This window comes from Quercus robur, chromosome 9 (assembly GCF_932294415.1).
Source record: "Quercus robur chromosome 9, dhQueRobu3.1, whole genome shotgun sequence".
NCBI classification, from domain to species: Eukaryota; Viridiplantae; Streptophyta; class Magnoliopsida; order Fagales; family Fagaceae; genus Quercus; species Quercus robur.
In genome coordinates this window covers 46279370-46302426 of record NC_065542.1, presented here as the reverse complement: position 1 = coordinate 46302426, position 23057 = coordinate 46279370, and the positions used below count along the sequence as shown (strand labels likewise).

The window sequence follows — 23057 nt, the reverse complement described above, 5'->3', positions numbered from 1 at the left end:
CAGTGTCCACACTATAATAACTCAAATGTTTGCCTCCACAAGTCGTCCGAAGCCAGTCACAGCTTCAATCCTTGTCTTCTGCAGCCTCCAGTCGACGACCAGTGAGCAATGTCTCTCACCGTTCTTGTTTCTTTGCTGAGAACTCTCATCTCATTCTGTCATTTGCTTGTTGAAGACTTGAAGTCTATCTATCTATTTGGTAAAAGTAGTTTCCACTTTCTAGCTTAGGAAATGAGGCCTGCCACTTTGGGTCCGTTTGGATACAACTTATTTTACTGAAAACTAAAAACACTGTAGCAAAATAATTTTTAAATGTGTGAATAATGCCGTGGGACCCATGAACAGTGCTTGAACAGTGCACTTTGTCTACTACACAGTGAATCCATGTGATGTTACTGTTCATACGTGCTAGAAAAAAAAATAGAAAACGCAAACATGAACCCAAAAGATCCAAACAGATACTTTGTGTACCACACTCTATCAAGACCACATAAATTCAAATTTTCACCGATATTTGTTATATTTAATTATTAGTTTTGTTGATATTTGTGTACCACGACAGCTTTTGACTTCATCAACTCACTTTTTTAATATTTTAGTAATATTTTATGTTAGATTTAAATTTGATACTAGTGGTTTATTATTTGTCTAGTTTTGATAAATCAACCAAGTTTCTTTTGATACATAATTATTGGTTGATATTGTAATTAATTGATTGCACATTTATATAAAGTGTACAATATTGAATATATTTACATAAAAAAATATAATATTATACACATTTATTTAGTTTATAATGTAAATGTTATATAAATATTACAATTTAAATTAATAATTTTCTTTTTGATAATTAGTAGATCAACTATGATATTGTTATATGTTTTTTTTATTATATTTGCTTCGGATTTCTTATTTTTTATTTATCTTATGAAAGTTATGATATAAAAAAATACATTTGAAAGATAGAACTCTATATTTACTTGGACAATTTTAGTCTTTTTCTTTTTCCATTTTTTACTAATTTAATATATTTATTTATATTTTAAATAATTATAAAATTAATTATAACGTCATCACGGTTCAACCTCGGTCCGACCTTAAAAACCTTAAACCTCTCTATTTTACGGTTCATTGAACGGTCTGGGTTTCAAAACCATGCTCCTAATGATGAAATCATGGTTTCATCTCTCAAATGATCAATTAATAGTGATTGCATATAGGCAATCTAAAGTCCAATGCAATAGAGAATTGGCATTTTTGTATGTAGTAACAAAAAGTGTGGCGTTTGTTTTACATAGTGTGTTCACTGTGTTTTTATAACTTGAAAATGTGACTTTAAATCAAGCTTTACACAGTATAAAACAAGTTTTTTCCTTCCAATAATAATGAGCAGGAAAAGAGCATAAAACAAAAGAGAATCAAATGATACAAGAATTTGCAAGAAGCTTAGAGGACACGGTTTTATTTAAATTTTAAAGGACAAGGATACGGACATATGTCTCCAATTGCCACAAATACTAAAGATGTACTTCAAGTACCTATGACAAATGACTATATCAGTCCACACAAAAGAACATAGAAAAAGATAACGGTACGATATGATATGATATGATATGATATGATATGATAGGGATTAGCATTGAAATAAGTCCTCTAGCTATTTTGATGTGCGCTTTCACATCTAGTTGTCGAGCTCCCTTATGATTGGGATCACAATTTCTGGTGACAATGGCTTTTCAATGAAATCGTCTGCACCAGCAGCAAGAAATTCTTGTTGGTCCCTTTCATCAAAAAATGCAGTGATCCCCAAAATCTTGCTTTCGGCACCCATGGCACGAATCTGCTTAGCAGTCTAACATAAAAGATGGAACAGGATATTATTATCTTTTGGCTAAAGTACAATAAATCGAAAGTTAAATTGTACATGAAGACTGAAGTAGCATAAGTGTGTGAGTATGTGTGTGTATATATATATATTGTTTTTTAGAATAACATGGGATGGAGCATTTGAACTTGGACTCCGCAATTGGAAATACCAGAGGTACTAATTGAGTTAAAAAAACTTTTGACGTATCAGATGATATTTATTATAACAAGTTGGTAATGAATAACAAGATAATTAACTGAGCTTGGTCCTTTAGCTAATAAGATGAAATAGAAGGATGTAATATATACCTCAGGGCCATTCATGAAAGGCAGAAGCATCTCAATGATAATGAGATTGAAAGTTGCTCCAGAGGCAATGAGCTCCACTGCAGCCTCCCCAGTCTCTACAGCTTCTGTGTCCACACCATAGGAACGTAGGAGCGCAGTCTGTATGGCACGGCATACTCCTCCATTATCCGCCACAAGCGCTGTCAGCTTGCTTTTGCAGGAAAAGCGCTGCCCTTCGCTCTTGTCATTCCCTTCAGCTGAGCCTCCACTCATGCCCATGGGGGTAACATGATCAACTGCTGCTCCCATTCCTTCTTAAATCCAAGTAGTAACTTCTGCACAATAAGATGGGAATGAAAATGAACTAATTTAGACACAATTACATCAAGCAATAGCTCATATAATTAAGTGAAATTAAACTGATATTATCCAAAAACAAAATAAAACATACATCTCTGTTCCTACACATTTGTTTCTTCTGCAACAAACTCAAGCTTCATTTTTTTTTTTATAGGAACTCTAGTTTCATTTTATAGATAAATACTTTCAAAGGCTTCATAGGTAAACACAATTATAATTCATAGCTATAAAACTAATAAGAATTCAATTGTAGCTACTCCATTTAGTAACGTAGGGCCAAAGCGCTTTTTGGCCCAACTGCAAACAGCAATATCTTCTGTCTAGAAATACAAGAACTTCAAGAAATTAAGGAACTCAGGAACAACTATGTAACTGCACTAATATTGTGAGGATACAATGATAAGAATTCAAATTAGAAAGGGGAAAATTATATTTTTAAAAAGAATCCAACTGCACTATTTTAGGACAACTCTAGGTAATATTGTGACTTACCACTAGACTCTTCAAAGCTCAATGCTGATGATAATGCAAGTACCTCTAAATCAGCTTATATAGATGAAGCAGCTAACATTTTTCTGTGTACTACCATATCCAGTGGGCATAAATGTGCAGAAGGTGACAAAAAGAGAGTGCAAAAACCCGAGATTCGCGGTAACGTAGCTGTTGTAAAAGATGCTTTGCAATCTGATTGCCAGATTTTTTCTTTATGATGTTGATATCCAAGATTTTAATACATCTGGGCATTTTTATGACACAAGAACAAAATACTAATGATCGACACGTGCCAAACATGCTAAATTTTTTTTTTTTTCTATTTTTATAAATGTACATACATAAATTAAAAACTTCACCCCATTCAAAATTTCACATTTTTCAAAATTAACAATGAAATTTCTCATTTTCTAGGAACTCATTTTACATGTTTTTAAGGACCAACCGAAAGTTAAGTTTTCCTGTAGATAATAGCCAATTTATTTATACAATGGCATCCATATAAATCAATTTCTATGGAAAATGAACTTAAACATTTCGCAAACTACCTTACATTTAATGGTGATATAAAGCATGAGCTTTTTGCTTGAGGTCAAAATAAATTTCAGAAAAAGATTTCTTCTCACTAACTTAGCTTTGAACTATCATTATGTTGAGTAACATAAATTTAACCACTTTTAGTTCATTTTCAGAAACAAATTTAATAACTTCACACGGGAACATAACTTTGATAATTGACTACAAGGGTTCAGACTGCTTTCATATATAGTAAAGCTTAATATTTCATTTGCAGAAACTAATGTGAAAAATTAGATAATTGCACACTTTTTTTGACAACTTTAATTTTTCGAACTAATTTATTATAGCATCAAAATAACATTTCTAATTAGAATGTTTCTAAATGAGTTTATATCTATCATTAATAGTAATAAGAGTGTCTTCTCCAGCTTGAACTAAATACACAGACAATACTCAGCAAAAATGGAATACGCATACATTAATTTTTTATTTTACTCTTCTATTAATATATTAAAGGATTATGTTCATATCCCAAAGTGATAAAAATATTATCAAAGTGAAAAACTTGTTACACACTCGTGTGGATGCACATAAGTGTGTGATAGACACTACCCATTATCAAAAGAGAGAAAATTCTTCTACACGCTATAAATTTCTGGTGATATAAAAGCCCATCAGGCCATCACCATACATATTTCATACAGGAATATTTTTAAAAGTGAGGCAGTGAAAATGTGAGTAATAGGTGTCATGGAAAAGTCGTATCTCACCAAATCACAAAGAAAAGAACAAATAAATGAGTATCTTTTATATAATTTTATGATAGAAGGAAGAGCACAGAAGCAATGAAGGCTGTTGTGCAAGTAGTGGAAAGGGTATTCTAAAACTTAAAACTTGTTTTCCCTCATCTTTAAGAATGTGATTAAAGGGCTTCTTCCTGTAAGATTGCTTTCATAATGAGCTTACCACACTAAAAAGTTCAGTGAAATAACAGAGAAGGTCTAGCGACTCAAAGTTTGCCAAAACTTTACTAAGAATAATGAGTGGTAAAAAAAAAAGTGACAGGTCCATGTAAAAATGATTGTATACTACTCATAAGCAACCACATCAGAGTTGTTACACAAAAGTGTGGTCCTAGAAGAATTGGAAATAATCATATCGTCACTGATTGAAATGAAGCTTCTGTTATCCTTCAGAAAAAGCAAAAAATCAAATAAAGAACAGATAAGACTAAGGCCAGTGAAGTGTTCTAAAGAAGTATAAAACTCTTTGCTTACAACTTTCCCCTTAAAGAAATCAACGTGGTAAAGGGTTGGAAATATCTGTTCAAGATAGATTATGCAACTCTCTCATGTGATTTAATAATTAGCATGCATATAACAGCTAACAGAAGAAAAATACGACCTACATCACAGTACATATACCTTGGTCCATTCCAACAGACTGAAGTATACTTGTTAAACAATAGGGATAGAAGTTCATAAATCAATGACAAAGCTTTCTTTGCATCCATTCAATCCAATGACAGTCCTTGCAGGTTACACCAATAGCTGCTGCATCTTCAGTCCTCCCTCTTAGAAAAACAGCAAAAAGAAATAGCAGAAGTTTGTAGACAAGAGTGGGTCTAAAAATGGACTTACATCTAATTACCAACATCATTTTTAGATTGATTTAAACTCAAATGCATATTGACTAAGCCAGAACCACTACTTCTTGTTAAAGAAAATGAGATATATATATATATATATATAAAATCAAACAATGCAAGCAAGGTCTAAGATGCAAGAATTGTCCTGGTGAACTAAGAAACTGTCCTTTTCTGGGAGGCTGCAATTGCTATCCTTAGTGCTTTATAGCCTATAGTTATACTATTCTAACATCTTCATACCACCTAAGATAGCCATTAAGTTGATTGATCAGAAATTTAGCAGATTCCTACAGCAGTGGAAGTGATTACTCATGTACTAAGTAGCTTTCAATTCAATGTGTGACATAGAGTGGGGAGGTTTGGGGCTAAAGAGAGTAGAGGATTTGAAAAGGAAACAATCCTTCTCATATACAGAAACGTTTTGCACAAGTTGGTTAGATTTGAGTGTGTCATCTCAAAGTGAACCATTTTGATGAAAATCATCTTAAAGTAAACTAATCGAGAGCAGATCATCTCAAAGTAAACTAAATCCAGAGCAGATCATCTCAAAGTAAGGTAAATTGCGGCAATTGTAACATATTCAAGCCTAAGTCATTATTCTAACATCAAATTAATTCTAAACAAACAAGAAATCAGATTAAACATAGATCAACAATTAAATATTGCATCAAACTTCGCTAATACTTGAATGAATAAGATCACAAATACAAAGGAAGCAAATTACAAGCATAAAGCCTTCTATAATGCCTAAAAGTACCTTTATCTTGCCTAAGAACTACTAGATCTCCTAAGAAACTAAATACATATGATCTCAATATTGCTCTGGTATGTTCTCAGTTATGTGTGGCATCCCCTTCTTGTAGAATGAGCCTCTATTTATACTTGAGGCCTTGACGGTTATGCCCAATTAAACTTTTCATCTGTTTCTTCCTAATGATTTTCCAATGCCAACTGTCTCGATGTTAAGATAAGAGGGTTGCCCACTATCTTATAGAATTGCTTTGTAAAAAAAAAAAAAAAAAGGATAAGAGGGTTTGGTAACCTCTCATAACCACTTCATTCATGTTAGTCTTCTATAAGACTATAACTGCACGAGGTAACTGCCCATAACTTTCTCGAGGTAATTGCCCACTATCTTATAGAATTGCTTTGTAATCCGATCTAACACCACTTGTCATTCTCCCAGGCCTTAATCTTTATCTAAATTAAATCATACATGGGCATCCACATAATCTTCACTTTTTACATGGCTTCTCCCTATTTTGCCATGTAAGCCATTAATAAAATAATTATTTGGCCCAACAAGGCTTGTGCTTCCGTGACCGAGCACATTAATTCAATGCATTCTTTTTCTTTCATTCTGTCTCCTTTATTTTCTTCTTCTTCTAATATTTTATATACTTGAGCTAGCTTGAGCATTGTATTAAAATTATATCTCACATTTTTAAACATAATAAATCTATGTCTTGAATTTAAAAGCATAATATCTTCATATGAATGCTAGGTATCGTATTGATGAGCTCTGATTTTTTTTTTTTTTGGGGTGATTGTGGACTTATTTTAAGATAATAGTACCTGAACAGCATTCTCCTGACGTGCTCTGATTAAACAAATTTCAAGATACTTCACTCTGTCATTGCTCTACAAACCAAGGAGGAAAACAATATATGAATAAAGGGATAAATCAACAAGAAATCAAATATGATTTGCTATTTTTTCAAATTAAAAGTTGAGATTGTGTTATTAGTGTACCAAGATATACCCTTTTAAGCCCTGTAACTATGTGAAAACTTAGCTGGTATTGCTCCCAAATGTCCTATACATCATAGTACAACTAGATTTTTTCCGACATGCGACAAAATATAGATTTCGATAAAAACACATGCTTACTTCAATGTTTGGTAGTAGAGCCAAAAGTATCTGATCCACTCCAAGCAAATCCAGCAGTTGAACATTCGTAGTCGACGTCGTTACGATGATTTTATTTCCGAATAGAGCATACAATTGGTCCAAATCATCTACATCGTAGAGAACAATTAAAACCCGTTTAAAGTAAAGTTTAACAGAATATCAGAAAGAAGCTTTGGTTGTAGGTAGACTAGACCATTGGGCTGCGTTGAAATTTGTGTAACATTTGTGAGGAAGCTGCTACCTTCGAAAGTTTTTTTTTTTTTTTTTTTTTAATTGGTTATAGATGGCTTTTGTAAATTTGTAATTGCTGTCTTTCCCATTTTGCTTGGCCCAACTTATGCCTAGAATGACGACATCTTTTGACCCAACTTTCAAGAAGAGATTTATGTACTCATGGGCCTTTCTGAACCAACGTAGTGTGTAAAGTTTCTGCGGTTGTCAAATCCTCTGAAACTGATAAACACCTCGTGTTTCATTCTAGGCATCGTAGTAGAAGAAGAATTTTACACATGGTAGAAAAGGGAATTCAGAGATTTAGGACAAGGAATTTGCAGCGGTAACTTTAAATCCGTTCAAATAGAGCTGTAAACTAGCCGGGCCTTAAAATGATGAAACCTATGGTCTCAATCAATGTATGCCAATTCCCACTTGCACCCTAGTGACTTCAACTTTTCAAATCCCCTTCCGCACATGTTTATGAGCACATTGCTCCCTCAAGAACTTAGGTCATGTTTGGTTTGGAGGATACTCAATTTTCATATCTCAACACTCAAAGTCATTACCCAATTCTCATATTTCTAACTCAAAATTTTCCTATAACTCTACTTGCAGTGTGTGTTTGAATGGAAATTCTCAATAGATATTTCAATTCAAAAACTCAACTTTAAGCAAAGTTGTGAGACCCATGAAAATTATTACTCTGCAAAATGCACAGGACAGCTACATTGAGTACCTACATAGACCCTCTCTCTCCACTTCAAACCCTATTCACACATCTTCATCTGTTTAAACAAAACCTAATAAAATTTCTCATTCTCCACCTCTCTTTCTCTGCACCTCTTTCTCCGCCCCTCTTTCTTCGCCCCTCTCTCTCTCTCACTGTAGATCTATCCCCCTCTCTCTGTTTTCTTAAATCTGTTGTCTAGCTAATAAGGACCCATGGCTTCATAACAGAAACAGAAATCCAAGAGCAAAGACCAAAGAAAATAAGTTGCAAGACTAAGATTTGTAAAAGAAGAAGAAGGAGATCTTCTTCACTACTCCGGATGCAAGATTTTTCAGAGAACTTTAACTCACTTTTCGGAGACACAATAAAATGGAAACCAAAAGAAATGTTAAGGGATAGTGGAAGTTCAGGAAAAGTAAGGGAAAAAACAAAAGGTTGGCTCTTGCATAGTGAAAGAGTCGTTTGTGTGCATTAGTGTTTTGCAATTGATAGTGACAATACATATGGGTGGGACCCATTTAGTTTAGCAAAATTACAAGATTACCATAGTAAATCTGTTTTCAAAATCTGAAAAAAAAAAAAAAAAATTCATTTTCCGTCACTCTAAGGCTGCATTTGGTTCTATGTAAATCGAATTCCGAGTGTAAAATGAATGCAGGGAAAACTGAATTCCCACAAGGAAAATGAAATCCGGGTGTTTGGTTCTGCAATGGAAAATAGTCCGAAAAACAATTTCCAGTGTTTGGTAACATTCTGAAAATGCTATTTTCCTACAAATTTTTCACATTCTTTTAGCCATTTTCTCAGCTTCCAAACACATTTTATAACAGAAAAATCTCCTAATATACACTTAACACAACCAAAAATCAAAATAAAAACATTTATTCATAACATATACATGATATACTCGGTGAGAGGAGGAAGAAAGAGTGAGAGATTGAGCGAAAGAGAGAGATCGGGGTGGATGGAGGACAGCGGCGGCCAGATCGGGTGGGTTTAGGGGTGGAGTGGAGATCAGAACAAAAAAAAATTGGCCCCCTTCCTTAGACAAAACACCAATTGTGAGAGAGGTGGAGAGAGATGGCTTGAGAGAAAGAGATGGGTAACGGCGGTTCAAGCTTGGGGCTTTGGGTGACGAGATTGGTGGTTTGATCTAAAGGCAGTAACGACAACGGGGGTGGGTGGTGGGTTGTAGATCGGTGACATGCTGTTGAAGATTCGGCCTTGGTTGGTTAGAGGGAAAGAGAGAACGAGGGAGGAAGGGACAATGGATGCAACTTGCACGGCAAACGGCAGATGATGAACGGAGCTTGCACGGCGACCAAAGCTTGCACGGCGGTCTAATTCCTCTAGTGCTCTCTCTCTCTCTCTCTCTCTCTCTCTCTCTCTCTCTCTCTCTCTTCGAGTTGTTGAGTTTTGACTGAGGCTGGAAATTCATTAAAGGTAAAATAAGTATGTAATTGGTTTTACAGAGTGAGGGTCTCTATTTTACAGTCAAATGAAATTTATTTTCAGTTTGACCGAATTTTCATGCATACCCAAACATCCTCAAGGGTGTAAAATATTTTCCTGATTACCTTTACCACCAAAACAAACGCAGCCTAATTCATTTTTTTGAGTTATGAGTGATGGAAACTGAGAAAGAAAATCATGTCCACAAAAAATGAGTTATGGGTGATGGAAATCACTATAAAAAAACATGTCCTGAAACCTGAATCCCTTGTACATCCTTAGCTCTCAAAATTTTCTTTCTATAGGCATGTTTTCATTGTCTAAAAATTTGTTTGAGAATGAATTTATTTATTATTTAATTAATATTGTAAGTTGTAACACTCCTCATATTATGTGGACCTAGAATTGAGGGCCCTACTTTTCTAATCTTTCCATTTTTGAAAATTTTTTGAAAATTTTAAGATTTAAAAAAAAATCACCGCTTTCAATTTTTAGGATTCTTCCTTAATTTCATTCTTCCACAATTAAAATTCTTCTTTAATTAATCGAGATAATTATATTATAATACAACAAGATACAAAATTTTACAAATTTTGACAATACCCACTTGTAATTATCTAGTATTTAAATGTCTAACATAACTAAAAATTCAAACCAATAATTGTCGATACCGTATTTTGTCCAGCCCCAATTAACACATCGAAATAATGCTTAAAATTCAAAAAATTGTGAAAATCATGATTTTTAAGGCCAAAAGAAGGGAATAAATAAATGCAACATGATCGGACAATGAAGCAAAAAGTTGCAACCAATTTAGTCACTTCTAACAAGAATTAAGACCAAAAACCCTAACTGTTGACAATCAAAAAATTGACTTTTTCATCCAGCCATTCGATCAAGCTAAATTTTGGACCATCTTGTAAGTCATATTTTTCCCTTTGAAATGACAGTTGACATGCCAAAATCAGAGTTAAAACAGATGAGATATCAATAAAATTCAAAAACCCTTATTATATGTTTCACTATTTTCAAATCAAAAAGAGCTGTTTTTGGGCTGTTTTCACACAAAAAACTGTACCAACTGAGCAACAATTGGGGTGATCCGTCTACATAAGATTGAAGTATAACGTCTTGACTACCTCCCACAAAAAGAGCTTGACGATATCTGCTACGGATTTAGATAAATGAATTTTTCAAGAAAAGTGTTGCAGAATTTTTTGAACTACATTACCTCTCTTCCAAATGCGATATCTTGACGACCATAACTCCAAATAGAACAAGGCCAGAGCCAATGGAACTAGACATCCAGAGCTTTCTAGGGATATCGATTTTGAAGAAATTGGAGCTCAGAAAGGCCTCCAAACAACAGCATGAAAATTGGATCAGAACAAGGAAAAAAGACGAAATAGGAAAACTTAAGGACCAAGTAGGGAACAATATGGTGTTGCCAGAACCCCACATAGCCGCATGGTTCCATGTGGCCAATAGTGTATTTCATCCTAAATGAAATCTTTTTTTGAGCTTTGACAAATGCGATATTGACTATGAATTGAATGATATTAAATAAACAATCTAAATATGCTTAGAATCCTTCCAATGGGGTAAATCAAAATGTGGCTCAAGCACTTGTTGCTTTTGGAACATTTTTTTACCCAATTTGTGATTCTAAACCTAGTCATAGGCAAAGATTGTGTCCATAGTCACGTAGATTATTAGTGTATGATCTTAGCATATGCATGACTTTTGAATCCAAATAAATGTGCTATTTTTTACTTCATTGAATTCCTTTGGTTTTATTGATATGATGCAAAGCCTATAAACTTTATAATGTATAGGAAAATTGTTTGCAATTTCTATCATGCTTGATTCGGCTAGTTCGGAAATGGCTTACTAATAAAATGTTTCAATATTTATTGAGTGGACAAGCTCACCTCATTTATTCTCTTTTCTGTTTCAAATTGAGAGGAATATTAAGTTTTGGGGCTTTCACTAAAGTAGGCGCATGAGATGAGTTTAAGATTAATTTCACAATAAGATCAGACTTATAGTATTTAGTATTTATGTAATTTAGTGTTTTATGCAACTCCATTCTTCCCTTTTATTTGAGGTCGCATTTTAGCAAGGTCTTGCACACTTATAAGGTGAAACCTTTATAATTGTGAGGAAGTTATGGCCCTTGTCATAAGCCCAGTTCATTTGTTGGGTTGGGGTGTGATAGTTTCATTTTTTTCATTTTCTCAAAGTTTTTTTTTCTTTTTTTCTTTCATTGAACTCATCAATTCATCATTTACTTTTTGTTCTCAAAGCTCTTTAAATAAATAAATGGGGCTAGAAATTAAGTTTCAAATTGAAAATGACAAAATAATTTTGTTTATGTAAAATAATTCGGTATAGCCATTATTTTAGAGTAAAGGGAATTATTGCAAAATTTAGTACAAAATCCATCATAGATGATTTTTGGGAGTTTAAAAAAAAAAAAATTACATCTTGATAAATAATTAATTTGAAATGTATAAAGAAACCCATATGGGATCTTATCTTTTATTCATAACTAGTCGTGGACCCATGCGTTGCGCATGATAAATTTTTTTTTATGATAGTGATATTATTATTAACATTTTTCTATGTATTACTACTAAAGCTGCATTATATATATGTGACCAATATATTGCAAGATTCATGTTGATTGGAGGTTTTGGTCATGGAATTGATTTTGTATTATTAGAGATTAGTATTTGGAATAGAATGAGGAAATTTTATTGTAGATTTTTTTTTTTTTTGAAACATAATTTCTACCATATTCGGTTGGCTAATTTGTACATTCCCATGTCAACTGAGCACATTTTGATTGTTACATGTAATTCTTCATTTCCATAAGGGTAAGGGCATTCATGATCCCAATGACTCACTCCATTTTTCTTGCATGCTTGGTTATTTGGGATGTGAAATGTGTTTGTTCCAAAATTTGTATGTCAAAGGATTTGTCAATAGTTTAGCAGCAATAGTTTTTCATCTGGTTGGTTTAGAATTGATAACAATAGTTATATTCCCTCATCTTTTGATTCGCATAATTGCCAGTCCATATTTGCATTTTTGTCTCCTTCTATGTTGGCTTGAAGAAGGATTTCTTTACCCGCTTTCGTTTGATCTTGTATAAAATATTTGTGAACTCTAACCCAAAATAGTGCTTGTTTGTTTCCAGCCCTAAAGCATTGATGAATGAGTTTTTCTTCTTCCTTTCAAAGGAATAAAAGATTTTGGAGCAGTCCAGTCAAATTGATGTGGTGAATAACTTTTTTTTTTATTAGCCAATTGAATCGTTTGCAGCTGTTTTTTAAAAACATAAACAATCATATAATAAGGATGGCACATAAACATTGTTATCATCACAATTGCAATATTGGATCCATGAAGTCAATTTTTTTTTTTCAAAAATATAATAATGACTCTAGAATTGTGCATGACATCATTGTATAAAGTTAATCAAAAAAGAAAATATAGGACTACAATATTTTGTGCCACAATTTGGACGTGGTAAATTGTGATTAGTAGAGAAAAAGTGGAGAGTTCATATGAAAGTAACAAACATTAGTTGTGAATTTAAATATGTGTACCTCATTTTGATGTTGCCTAAAAATTTTGGCGATCGTCTTCCAAAATTGGAAAATATTTTGAGCAATAATTCTATAGGTAATTCATGTTGTATGCTCATTTTTTTGATTGTGTAAAGAGTATTTTTGAGATATTTTTGGTTTGTATTTTTGATGTTGTTTAGGATTGTAATTTATAGTATTTTGCTTGCTTTATGGATGAGTGAACCGTTTCAATTATTTTATTCGTAATTTTCATTGTTTAGTTATAAATATCTAAATTAAAGCATAAGAATACATAAATGCAAAGTTAAATCTAAATTTAAAATGATCCATGATGAATATGTATAGACAATTTTTGCATTTCTGGATTTTGCATGAATTATTATTTAATTGTCTAGTTATAAATATCTAAATTAAATAGATGAACTTTTTCCAAAAAAAAAAAAAATCAAATAGATGAATATGTAAAATCCTCTCACACGTTATTCTTACAACCAAAGAAGGTGCCATTTCACTCATTGGTTTACTACATAATTGATGGTCTTGGTATGTGGCATAAGAGATCCTTCCTTCCCCTTCTAATTTATTTTAGAGACCGTAGCAATATTTTTTTTTATATAAGTGCCTAATGTTTTGTCTAATAATAAAGAGTCCTCTTAGGAACACAAAAATTCTCAATAATTTCACAACATTGCTCTTTATCATCAGACCAAGACACCAATCAGTTTTTGGTGTAGGCGGGGATTGAACCCCAGATCTCTTATACAACCACCAGAGACTTTACCAGTTGAGCTAACTGGAACCCACATTTCACAACATTATTAAATTACTTTTTTACCTCACTTACACATGGGTCATTAAACAAAATTAAAGTCATATTTGTTATGAGTCCATGTAATAGCAAAGCAAAATAAATTTATGATCAGCAAATGATGAGGGTAGCAAAAAAATTAACATGTGTCTGTTACTTGCATTAATGGTAAAATAACAGTTGTGGAGCAATTAACCGAATAGCAAGTTGATTCATTTTCTTGATTGTAGTTTCATTTCTCAATCTATCGGCAAAATATATAACTTTTAAAATAGTTAAGGGATGCTCTTATCAAGACATTTCAACAGCTTCCAAATCCACGCCTCTGAAAGATCATCCAAGTTTTCTCTATTCAAGAAGCACAGCATTAAAACACGCAAAAAGTATTTGTGTTCCAGCAAAGGAAAATGTGCAAATTTTATTTATTGATTTTTTTATGTTTCAGCATTTGAAAAATATTAATGTTGGAACCAAAAGGGAAAATCCAAAGTACATTAGAATCAACAAAACAACGAACTGGTAGAACTGTTACAATCTTTATCCCATTAGTTTCACTTCTCAATCTATTAGAAAAATATCTCTCTTCAAAAAAGTAATGCATGCATTTATCAAGACATTTCTACAGCTTCCAAATCTGCACCTCTGAAAGCTCTGTTAAGTTTTTCTCTGTCAAAATCTGGTTACTCATTTCCTCTACTGTCTTGACCCAAAAGAATGAAAGCGTCAAAGAGATAAGTGTAGAGAGAATGTGTAAGCATATCAAACTCATCCTCTTACTCCATCTTGGTCTTCCAAATTAATTGTAAGTTAACAACTGCCAAAAATAAGACATTATAATCTGTAACTTTTCAAAGTTAACATTAATGACCAAAATATTGCTAAATATTAGGAGAGGTGGGTACAAACCTGCAGAAGGAATTCTTCCAAATCTGCGCCTCTAAAAGCTCCGTCAAGTTTGCTAAGTTTCACATATATGGAAAATGATGCAAAAGATTTGACTCCAGATATTTATGGCCGTTTAAACGAACTATATTCGTGAATACATATCTGAAGTGGACTCAGTTAAAGTCAAGTTTAAGTAAGTACTCGATTTCCTTCAAAGACAACATACTGATATAGGGAAAGTAACCTATCATAGAAACCACAATCACACAATTCCCCAAAATGCAAATATGATAAAAAATTTGATGTATTAAACTTTGCTTTGTAACAAAACCTGTATTTAGCAAGCTGTTCAATGCAGACAATAAAAAAAATATCCAATAGGAAAAAAAGAAACCCGAACATTTCAAGCAAAAAGTAATTTGGCAATCTGTACATTTTTCATCAACATACATGCTCAAATATTAACAATCTCTATTTAATACATAAAATATGACAGATTTAATATATAGATTCAATATAGCTACATGATTGTCACAATGTCATATGAATCTATTGATTTACATGACATTGTAATTTTCTTTAGTTTTTGTCAGTATTGAACCAAAAGATAGCAATTCATTAAAAACCCCAGCAATCAAAACAATCATCCATACCACAGCAAGGCAATTCATTTTTATTTTCTAGCAAAGCAAATCATTGAACAATGTTGTATTTCTTTTGTTTAATTCTTTTGGTTACATAAACTAAAGAAACAATCCAACTTGTGGGTTACTATGGAAGGTGACGATGTGCCTCTTGCATCACAGCTTGTGGCATGAAAGTTGACCCACAATGTTTTGGATGAAAGTTGACAAGTATAAACGCTTTGTTGGGAATTTTTCTTCAGGTTTTGTCAGTATTGAATCTATTAAAAGTAAGACAATGTCTCTTACATTATATTTTGGTAGTAAAATCGAACAGCTTACACAATTCATATAATTCAAAACTGAGTAGCAATTCATTACAAATAATCTATTGGCAGTTTTACATCACAGCTTATGGCAAGATACAATGTTTTGGATGAAAGTTGACCCAAGCTTGGTATTAAGTTATTAACATGTCGGTCATGGTTGCAAATTTAGAATTCAAGTTGGGTCATGATATGTTTTTGTGATAATAGGTGCTAATGATCTTTACATGGTATATATGGAGTCTTTTTAATATTTTAGTTTTCACTTTAACAATGTAGAAATTGAGTCATCAATGATTGAGTGTTTATATGTTACACATTTCTGCAAATCTATTCAACACATTGCATATATTAGCGATTACTACAAATAATAATTGTTCAATCACTTTCATTTTAAATTTGGGTTTGGATAAGATTAAAATCCAACTTATAAATGAATACTTCTCAAATTATTTCTTTATGGGATGTACAACTTTACACTTATATAGCTTTTTTAAATAAATAAACAAATAAAAGCAATCTCAAACGAATGCAAAGTCATTGAAAATTAATATTTCATCACTGAATCAGGGAAAAAATATAATATAGGGAAACATGGTATACAAACAAAATTAGGCAAGAACTTATTTAAATTACACAGTTATTTTAATCTGCAGAAAACAGTCATTATTTTGCTCAAACAAATAACAACTAAAGCTACATAGGAATTCATTCAAATTACAAAAGAGCCATAATAGAAAGAAACTAATGGTTACATTCTTTGAAAGATGACAGGTATAAACGCTGTGTTGGGAAATTTTAGTGTTGAATCTATTAGAAATAAGACAATCCGAATAGCCTACACAATTCATATAAATCAAAAGATAATCTATTGGACATGCATTACTACCAATTCATATAAATCAAAAGATAATCTATTGGCAATATTTCTGCAGCGAAGGTGGGGAGATTTTCACTGTTTCAAATGGTATCAGATTCCTTCCCTTCATGGTTTTAGACTTTCTAGGTATTGCAGAAGTGAAACGATGTGAAACCGTATAGCAGAAGTTCAAACCGTATGGTTGTCTTTCAAACTGTCAAAACAAAGCTCCAATTAAGAACCACAGCAATCAAAACAATCATCCACACCACAGCATGAAAGAGGCAATAACAAAATGTACAACTTAGAGCTCCAATTAAAAGCCCCAACAATCAAAATTTCAGCATAACAATCATCTACACCACAACATGAAAGAGGCAGTAACAAAATGAAAAAAAGGAAACAAAAAACATCTAGCAAAAGAATGGAGCACAAAAAGAACTGGGATTTAGAGATACCTCAACCGAATCATCCAAGTTCTGTTAGTATTTATATACAATGAGGAGAGGAAAACAGAAAGGAAGGAAGACAGATAGGCGGCCGTTACTGTGAAACCATAGAGCAAGAAGGTGGGGAGATTTTCACAGTTTCAAATGGTATCAGATTCTTTCCCTTCACGGTTTCAGACTTTCTGGTTTTCCTTAGGTTGAAACGGTGTGAAACCGTATAGCAAAAGTTCAAACCGTTCCCTACACTACGTACCCTATTTCACGATTTCAATTTTCCTGTTTTTCTTTTAAGTTGAAAAGGCTTTGGGTTTGGGTTTTATGATGGAATTAAATAGATAAAAAGTGGGCTTTATGGTGGAGATAGGGCTGGGATTTATTATACAGATTTATTATTATTTTTAATTTTATAGATTTATTATGATTCTGAAATTTTTAAAAAACTATTTTAAAATTGTAGGAAAAAAAAACGGTGGAAATGAGATGGGCATTGACGTGGCACAACCTGAGTACAGCAACATTTAACACTGCGCTTCAGCTTTTAGTAATATATAGATATAGATTTGATAACACTAAATAAATGCTAGTATTATTTTTCTTGTATTTATTTACAACTGAAGGTATATATTCCCCATTCAAAAGTGGTTAAAGCTTTTTTATTAACATTGGTCCCCGAAAGATGAAATCATGGTTCCTTCCCTCAATTGATCAACTAACAGCGATTGCATAGGTAGTTTGACGTCGAATGCAATAGAGAATTGGCATGTTTGTATGTAGTAACAATAATAATGACAAGGAAAATAACACAAAACAGAGCATAAACATATGATACAAGAATTTGCAAGAAACTTAGAGGACGCAGTTTTATTTAAATTTTAAAGGATAAGGATGCGGACAAATGTCTACTTAAAGTGCCTATGACAAATGAGTACATCAGTCCCAATGAAGAACATAACATAGAAAAAGATAATGGTACGATATGATATGATAGGTATTAGCATTGCAATAAGTCCTCTAGCTATTTTGATGTGCGCTTTCACATTTAGTTGTCGAGCTCCCATATGATTGGGATCACAATTTCTGGTGACAATGGCTTTTCAATGAACCTATCCGCTCCAGCAGCAAGAAATTCTTGTTGGTGCCTTTCATCAAAAAATGCAGAGATCCCCAAAATTTTGCTTTGGGCACCCATGGCACGAATCTGCCTAGCAGTCTAACATATAAGATGGAACAGGATATTATTATCTTTGGTTAAAGTACAATAAATGGAAAGTTAAATTGTTCATGAAGACTGAAGTAGCATAAGTATCACACTGTATTTTATTTTTTAGAATAACAAGGGAGGGAGCATTTGAACCAGGACTCCTCCATTGGAAATACTAGAGGTACCAATTGAGTTACAAAACTTTTGATGTATCAAACAATACAATCATGAATACTAGATAATTAATTGAGCTTGGCCATTAGCTAATAAGATGAAATAGAAGCATGTAATATATACCTCAGGGCCATTCAGGACAGGCAGAAGCATCTCAATGATAATGAGATTGAAAGTTGCTCCAGAGGCAATGAACTGCAGTGCAGCCTCCCCAGTCTCTACGGCTTCTGTTTCCACGCCATAGGAACATAGGAGTGCTGTCTGTATTGCTCGGCATACAGCTCCATTATCCACCACAAGAGCTGTCAACTTGTTTTTGCAGGAAAAGCGCTGCCCTTCACTCTTGTCATTCCCTTCAGCTGAGCCTCCACTCATGCCCATGGGGGAAACATGATCAACTGCTGCTCCCATTTCTTCTTAAATCAACTAATTACTTCTGCACAATAAGATGGGAATGAAAATGAACTAATTTAGACACAATTACATCAAGCAATAGCTCATATAATTAAGTGAAATCAAATTGATATTACACAAGAAATGAAACATACATCTCTGTTCCTACAAATTTTTTTCTTCCTCAACAAACTCAATCTTCAATTTTTTTTTTTTTTTTTTTATAGGAACTCAAGCTTCAATTTAGAGATAAATACTAGCAAAGGCTTCATGGGCCAGCACAATTATAATATAGAGCTATAAAACTAGTAAGAATTCAATTGTCTCTACTCTGTTTAGTAAAGTAGGGCCAAAGCTCTTTTCATTCCAATTCTGAATAACAGCATCATCTGTCTAGAAATGCAAGAACTTTATGAAATTAAGGAATTCAGGAAAAACTATGTACGTGCACTTATATTGCGAGGATACAACTATAATAATTCAAATTAGAAAGGGGAAAATTATATTTTTTAAAAGAAACCAACAGCACTGTTTTAGTACAACTCTAGGTAATATTGTGACTTACCACTAGACTCTTCAAAGCTCAATGCTGATGATAATGCAGGTACCTCTAAATCAGCTTATATAGATGAAGCAGCTAACATTTTTCTGTGTACTATCTTATCCAGTGGGCATAAAATGTGCAGAAGGTGACAAAATGAGAGTGCAGAAACCCGAGATTCGTGGTAACGTAGCTGTAGTAAAAGATGCTTTGTAATCTGATAGCCAGATTTTTTCTTTATGAAGTTAATATCCAAGATTTTCATACATCTGGGCATTTTTATGACACAAGAACAAAATACTAATGATCGACACGTGCCAAACATGCTAATTTTTTTTTTTTTTTTCTATTTTTATAAATGCGCAAACATAAATTAAAAACTTCATCCCATTCAAAATTTAGCATTTTTCAAAATCATCAATGAAATTTCTCATTTACTAGGATCTCATTTTATATATTTTAAGGACCAACCGAAAATTAAGTTTTCCTGTAGATATAAGCCAATTTATTTATACAATGGCATACATATAATTCAATGTTGATGGAGAAATGAACTTAAAACTTTGCAAGCTACCTTACATTTAATGGTGACATAAAGCATGAGACTGGCTTTTTGCTTGAGGTCAAAATAAATTTCCGTGAAAAATTTCTTCTCACCAACTTAGCTTTGAACTATCCATATGTTGAGTGACATAATATTAACCAGTTTTAGTTTATTTTTAGAAACAAGTTGCATAACTTCACACTTTAGTGTTTCCTATATTGCATATAGTCTTTTAGTAGTAATTTTGTTGTCTTGTTGAACAATGCTCACAACACAGGAACATAACTATGGTAATTGACTAAAAGGTCCAGACTGCTTTCATATATGGTAAAGCTTATAAGACAACTGATTTTGGCACCATTAATATTTCATTTGCAGAAACTTTTGTAAAATATAAGATAATTGCACGCTTGCTTTGACTGCTTTAATTCTTCAAACTAATTTGTTATAGTATTAAAATAACCTTCTAAATAAAATGCTTCTAAATGAGTTCAAATATATTATTAATTGTAATAAGAGTGTTTTCTCCACCTTGATTTGAATACGCATACAGTACTTAGCAAAAAAAAAACAAAAAAGGAATACGCATACAGTAAATTTATATATGATTCTCCAAGTAATAAATTAAGGGATCATGGAAACAAGACAAAGTGATGGTTCTATAATCAAGAGAGGAAAACATTTCTTCTTTTGATAATGGTGATGAGCTTTTAAAGTTTATTTCACGAAAAAGTAAAAACCCTTCATCCACCATGCAACAACAGTCTCACAAAAGAGAAAAAAGAAGGTTCAATCATTAGGCTAATACGAAATTTTCCAACAACCTCCTAGAAGTGAATAGTGAATGGGAATATTCAAGAATAATGGCTATATATTTCTCCTTCAAGAGAAACCTGTCGAGACAGTCTTTCAAACTAGGTGAAGTCATTTTTCAATTGGAATGACGACAATGAAGGATTTCCGTAAATTCCTGGCACTCATTCAAGCTAGCTAGGTGCAAAATTCTCCCTAACAATCCAAACAACGATGCATAGGCTGCATCAATGCAGTACCTCGTGTTGCATTCCTACAAATGGGATTAGGATCATCTTAAAAACGTTCTATCATGTTCTCAGTTCTTTTGTTAAGTACCTTTATTTTATTACTTCAAAATTGTATTCTTATAGTGTGTTTGGGATTTGCTTATTTGAGTTTTTAGCTTCTTTTTTATACTATTCATGGATCCTATTGTACTATTCAACTAACTTTTAATTTTATTTTTTTACACTTTCAATAAAAAGTTTTCAGTTTCAGCTAAATAAGATATTTCCAAACAGACCCTAGTATCAAGATTCTCTAGATTTCCTATGTACTTGACCATGTAGAGTTCTTTAAATTCTCACATTCTTTTTCTAATTGGGTAATTATAGGTTTACATTGTACTGACAATGTAAATCTTATAGCCTAGTACAATGTAAACTATGAATTTTCTATTAGGTTCTAAATATTTAGGATTAAATATTTAGATTTCAAATTTATGTTGGCAAATTGAGAATAAAACTTGTCTAGATTAGGTGTTAGACATTGATCATGATGGTTCAAGTCAAATTTCAAGAATAGTCAAGCTACAGAATGAAGAGTTCAGACTCTGTCAAGCTCGATCAATTGAAAGACAGGCTCGACCGATCGAAAGTCGTGGTCTGGAAATTTGAATTTAAGCCCAAAGCTTGCGAAAACGTTTAGGGTTTGAGTTAAACAATACTTGGCATAAGAGGGAAACCCTAATTACATTTTAGAAGTTCTTGGAAGTCTTGTGCGTTACTCTTGTGAAATCTGAGAGATTTTTGTAACCTTCTAACTCAACAAGCATCTACCGGAACGAGATCTACAATCAAGAACTGGCGAAAACAAGTTGTTGCATAAAGATCAACTACTGACAGTGATCTAAAACCTTTGAGGGGGATCTCAAAGTCACAAACGGGGAGTTTATGTGCTATAGATTCAAGATAGAAGAATCCATGGATTCAAAGTTGTACATAGTCGTGTGAGTAAGTTCTACAAGAGGTAGTTTTAGATTTTAGGGAGAAAACCTATTGTAAACTTCCATATTATCTTAGTGGATTTGTTTACCTTAAGGATAACTCGGTTAAATTCTCCCCAGTTTTTTACCATGAAACTGAACAATTTTATTGGTTTTCCTGAGTCATCATATCGCTTGTCTTCTTTATTTTTCTTCACTTAGTGATATGATTGTATGTGTTTAACTTATATTTGAATAATCAACCTAAGTAACTACTTGATTAATTAATTAGGTTAAACAATCTGATTTTAAGGGTCTAAACAAAAAAACATTTTCCTTTATAATAAAAGGAAAATATATTAGGCCACATCATCAATCCACTGCCGTAGCCATAAAATAAAGCTTTTCAAAGAAAAAATTTTAGTTTACAGGAAACTCTTAATCCCAGTAAAAGAATCAAAAAGGCTGCTCCCCTAGCTCTCATATCATGGCTAATTTCCTGCATTTTTCAGTTTCTAAGAGCAATTTCCACCGAAAATAAATAAATAAATCTAACAGCCAATACTGAAAACCCAGCTCTCAATATTCCTTTTCTTATCAATCTGTCACTTTCTTTCTTTCTTTCTTTTTTCTTTTTTTTTTTTTTTTTTTTTTAGAAAAAGGTAAGCTCTTAATTATCAGTTTGGAATACACTCTCCAACTCAATGGGTACTTCTTCTACCCAAACATCTAAACCCACAGATGAACTGCTCTTCTAGCGAGGGCGTGGCCTAACTTATTTCCACCCCGATGCACATGAGAAAAACTACAAAAATGAAACTTGCAAGCTTAACGACGAGTTTCCTCTACCACATTCCCATACAATTTTCACTTTCTTATTTTTATTTCTCTGTTTGTCCAACTTTGCCATTGATTCAGTCCTCTCCTCCCTTAATCTCAACCCTTGCCTTTTCCTCTAAAGAGTGCCAAACATGAGACAGTGGTTTGGATTATTGTGGGTTTTGGTTGGACTAAATGTCTTGGGTTAATGGAAGTGTGAGTGTGTGTGGAGGGTGTATAACACCAGAGGTTGGCTGTCCGAGGGGTGAGATGACCTGTCTTTTGAATGTAGAACTGCAAATTTTAGTACATTGAGTTTACAAACTCATGTGTTATCAATTATATAAATTCAATTCAA

At 32.9% G+C, this 23057-nt stretch overlaps 2 protein-coding genes across 2 annotated transcripts; both read right to left on the bottom strand.

Moving 5' to 3' along the window:
- Positions 1-1329: 1329 nt before the first annotated feature.
- LOC126698709 (two-component response regulator 24-like) lies at positions 1330-7345 on the bottom strand. Its single transcript, XM_050396102.1, has 6 exons — positions 7278-7345; positions 7064-7191; positions 6749-6814; positions 4950-5098; positions 2176-2489; positions 1330-1852 (listed from the first exon to the last, which is right to left on the bottom strand). Exons 5-6 carry the CDS (start codon positions 2461-2463, stop codon positions 1682-1684), a joined length of 459 nt encoding a protein of 152 aa, XP_050252059.1. The 5' UTR covers positions 2464-2489; positions 4950-5098; positions 6749-6814; positions 7064-7191; positions 7278-7345; the 3' UTR covers positions 1330-1681.
- A 10722-nt stretch (positions 7346-18067) lies between these two features.
- On the bottom strand, positions 18068-18814 carry LOC126701106 (two-component response regulator 24-like). The gene is made up of 2 exons (XM_050399242.1): positions 18527-18814; positions 18068-18238 (listed from the first exon to the last, which is right to left on the bottom strand). Exons 1-2 carry the CDS (start codon positions 18812-18814, stop codon positions 18068-18070), a joined length of 459 nt encoding a protein of 152 aa, XP_050255199.1.
- Positions 18815-23057: the final 4243 nt, after the last annotated feature.

Coding starts and splice junctions, on each gene's coding strand:
- LOC126701106 (XM_050399242.1), bottom strand. CDS start 18,814: ATGGGAGCAGCAGTTGATCATGTTTCCCCCATGGGCATGAGTGGAGGC. Junction 18,239..18,526: donor CTGTCCTGAATGGCCCTGAG/GTATATATTACA, acceptor CTTATATGTTAG/ACTGCTAGGCAGATTCGTGC.
- LOC126698709 (XM_050396102.1), bottom strand. CDS start 2,463: ATGGGAGCAGCAGTTGATCATGTTACCCCCATGGGCATGAGTGGAGGC. Junction 1,853..2,175: donor CTTTCATGAATGGCCCTGAG/GTATATATTACA, acceptor CTTTTATGTTAG/ACTGCTAAGCAGATTCGTGC.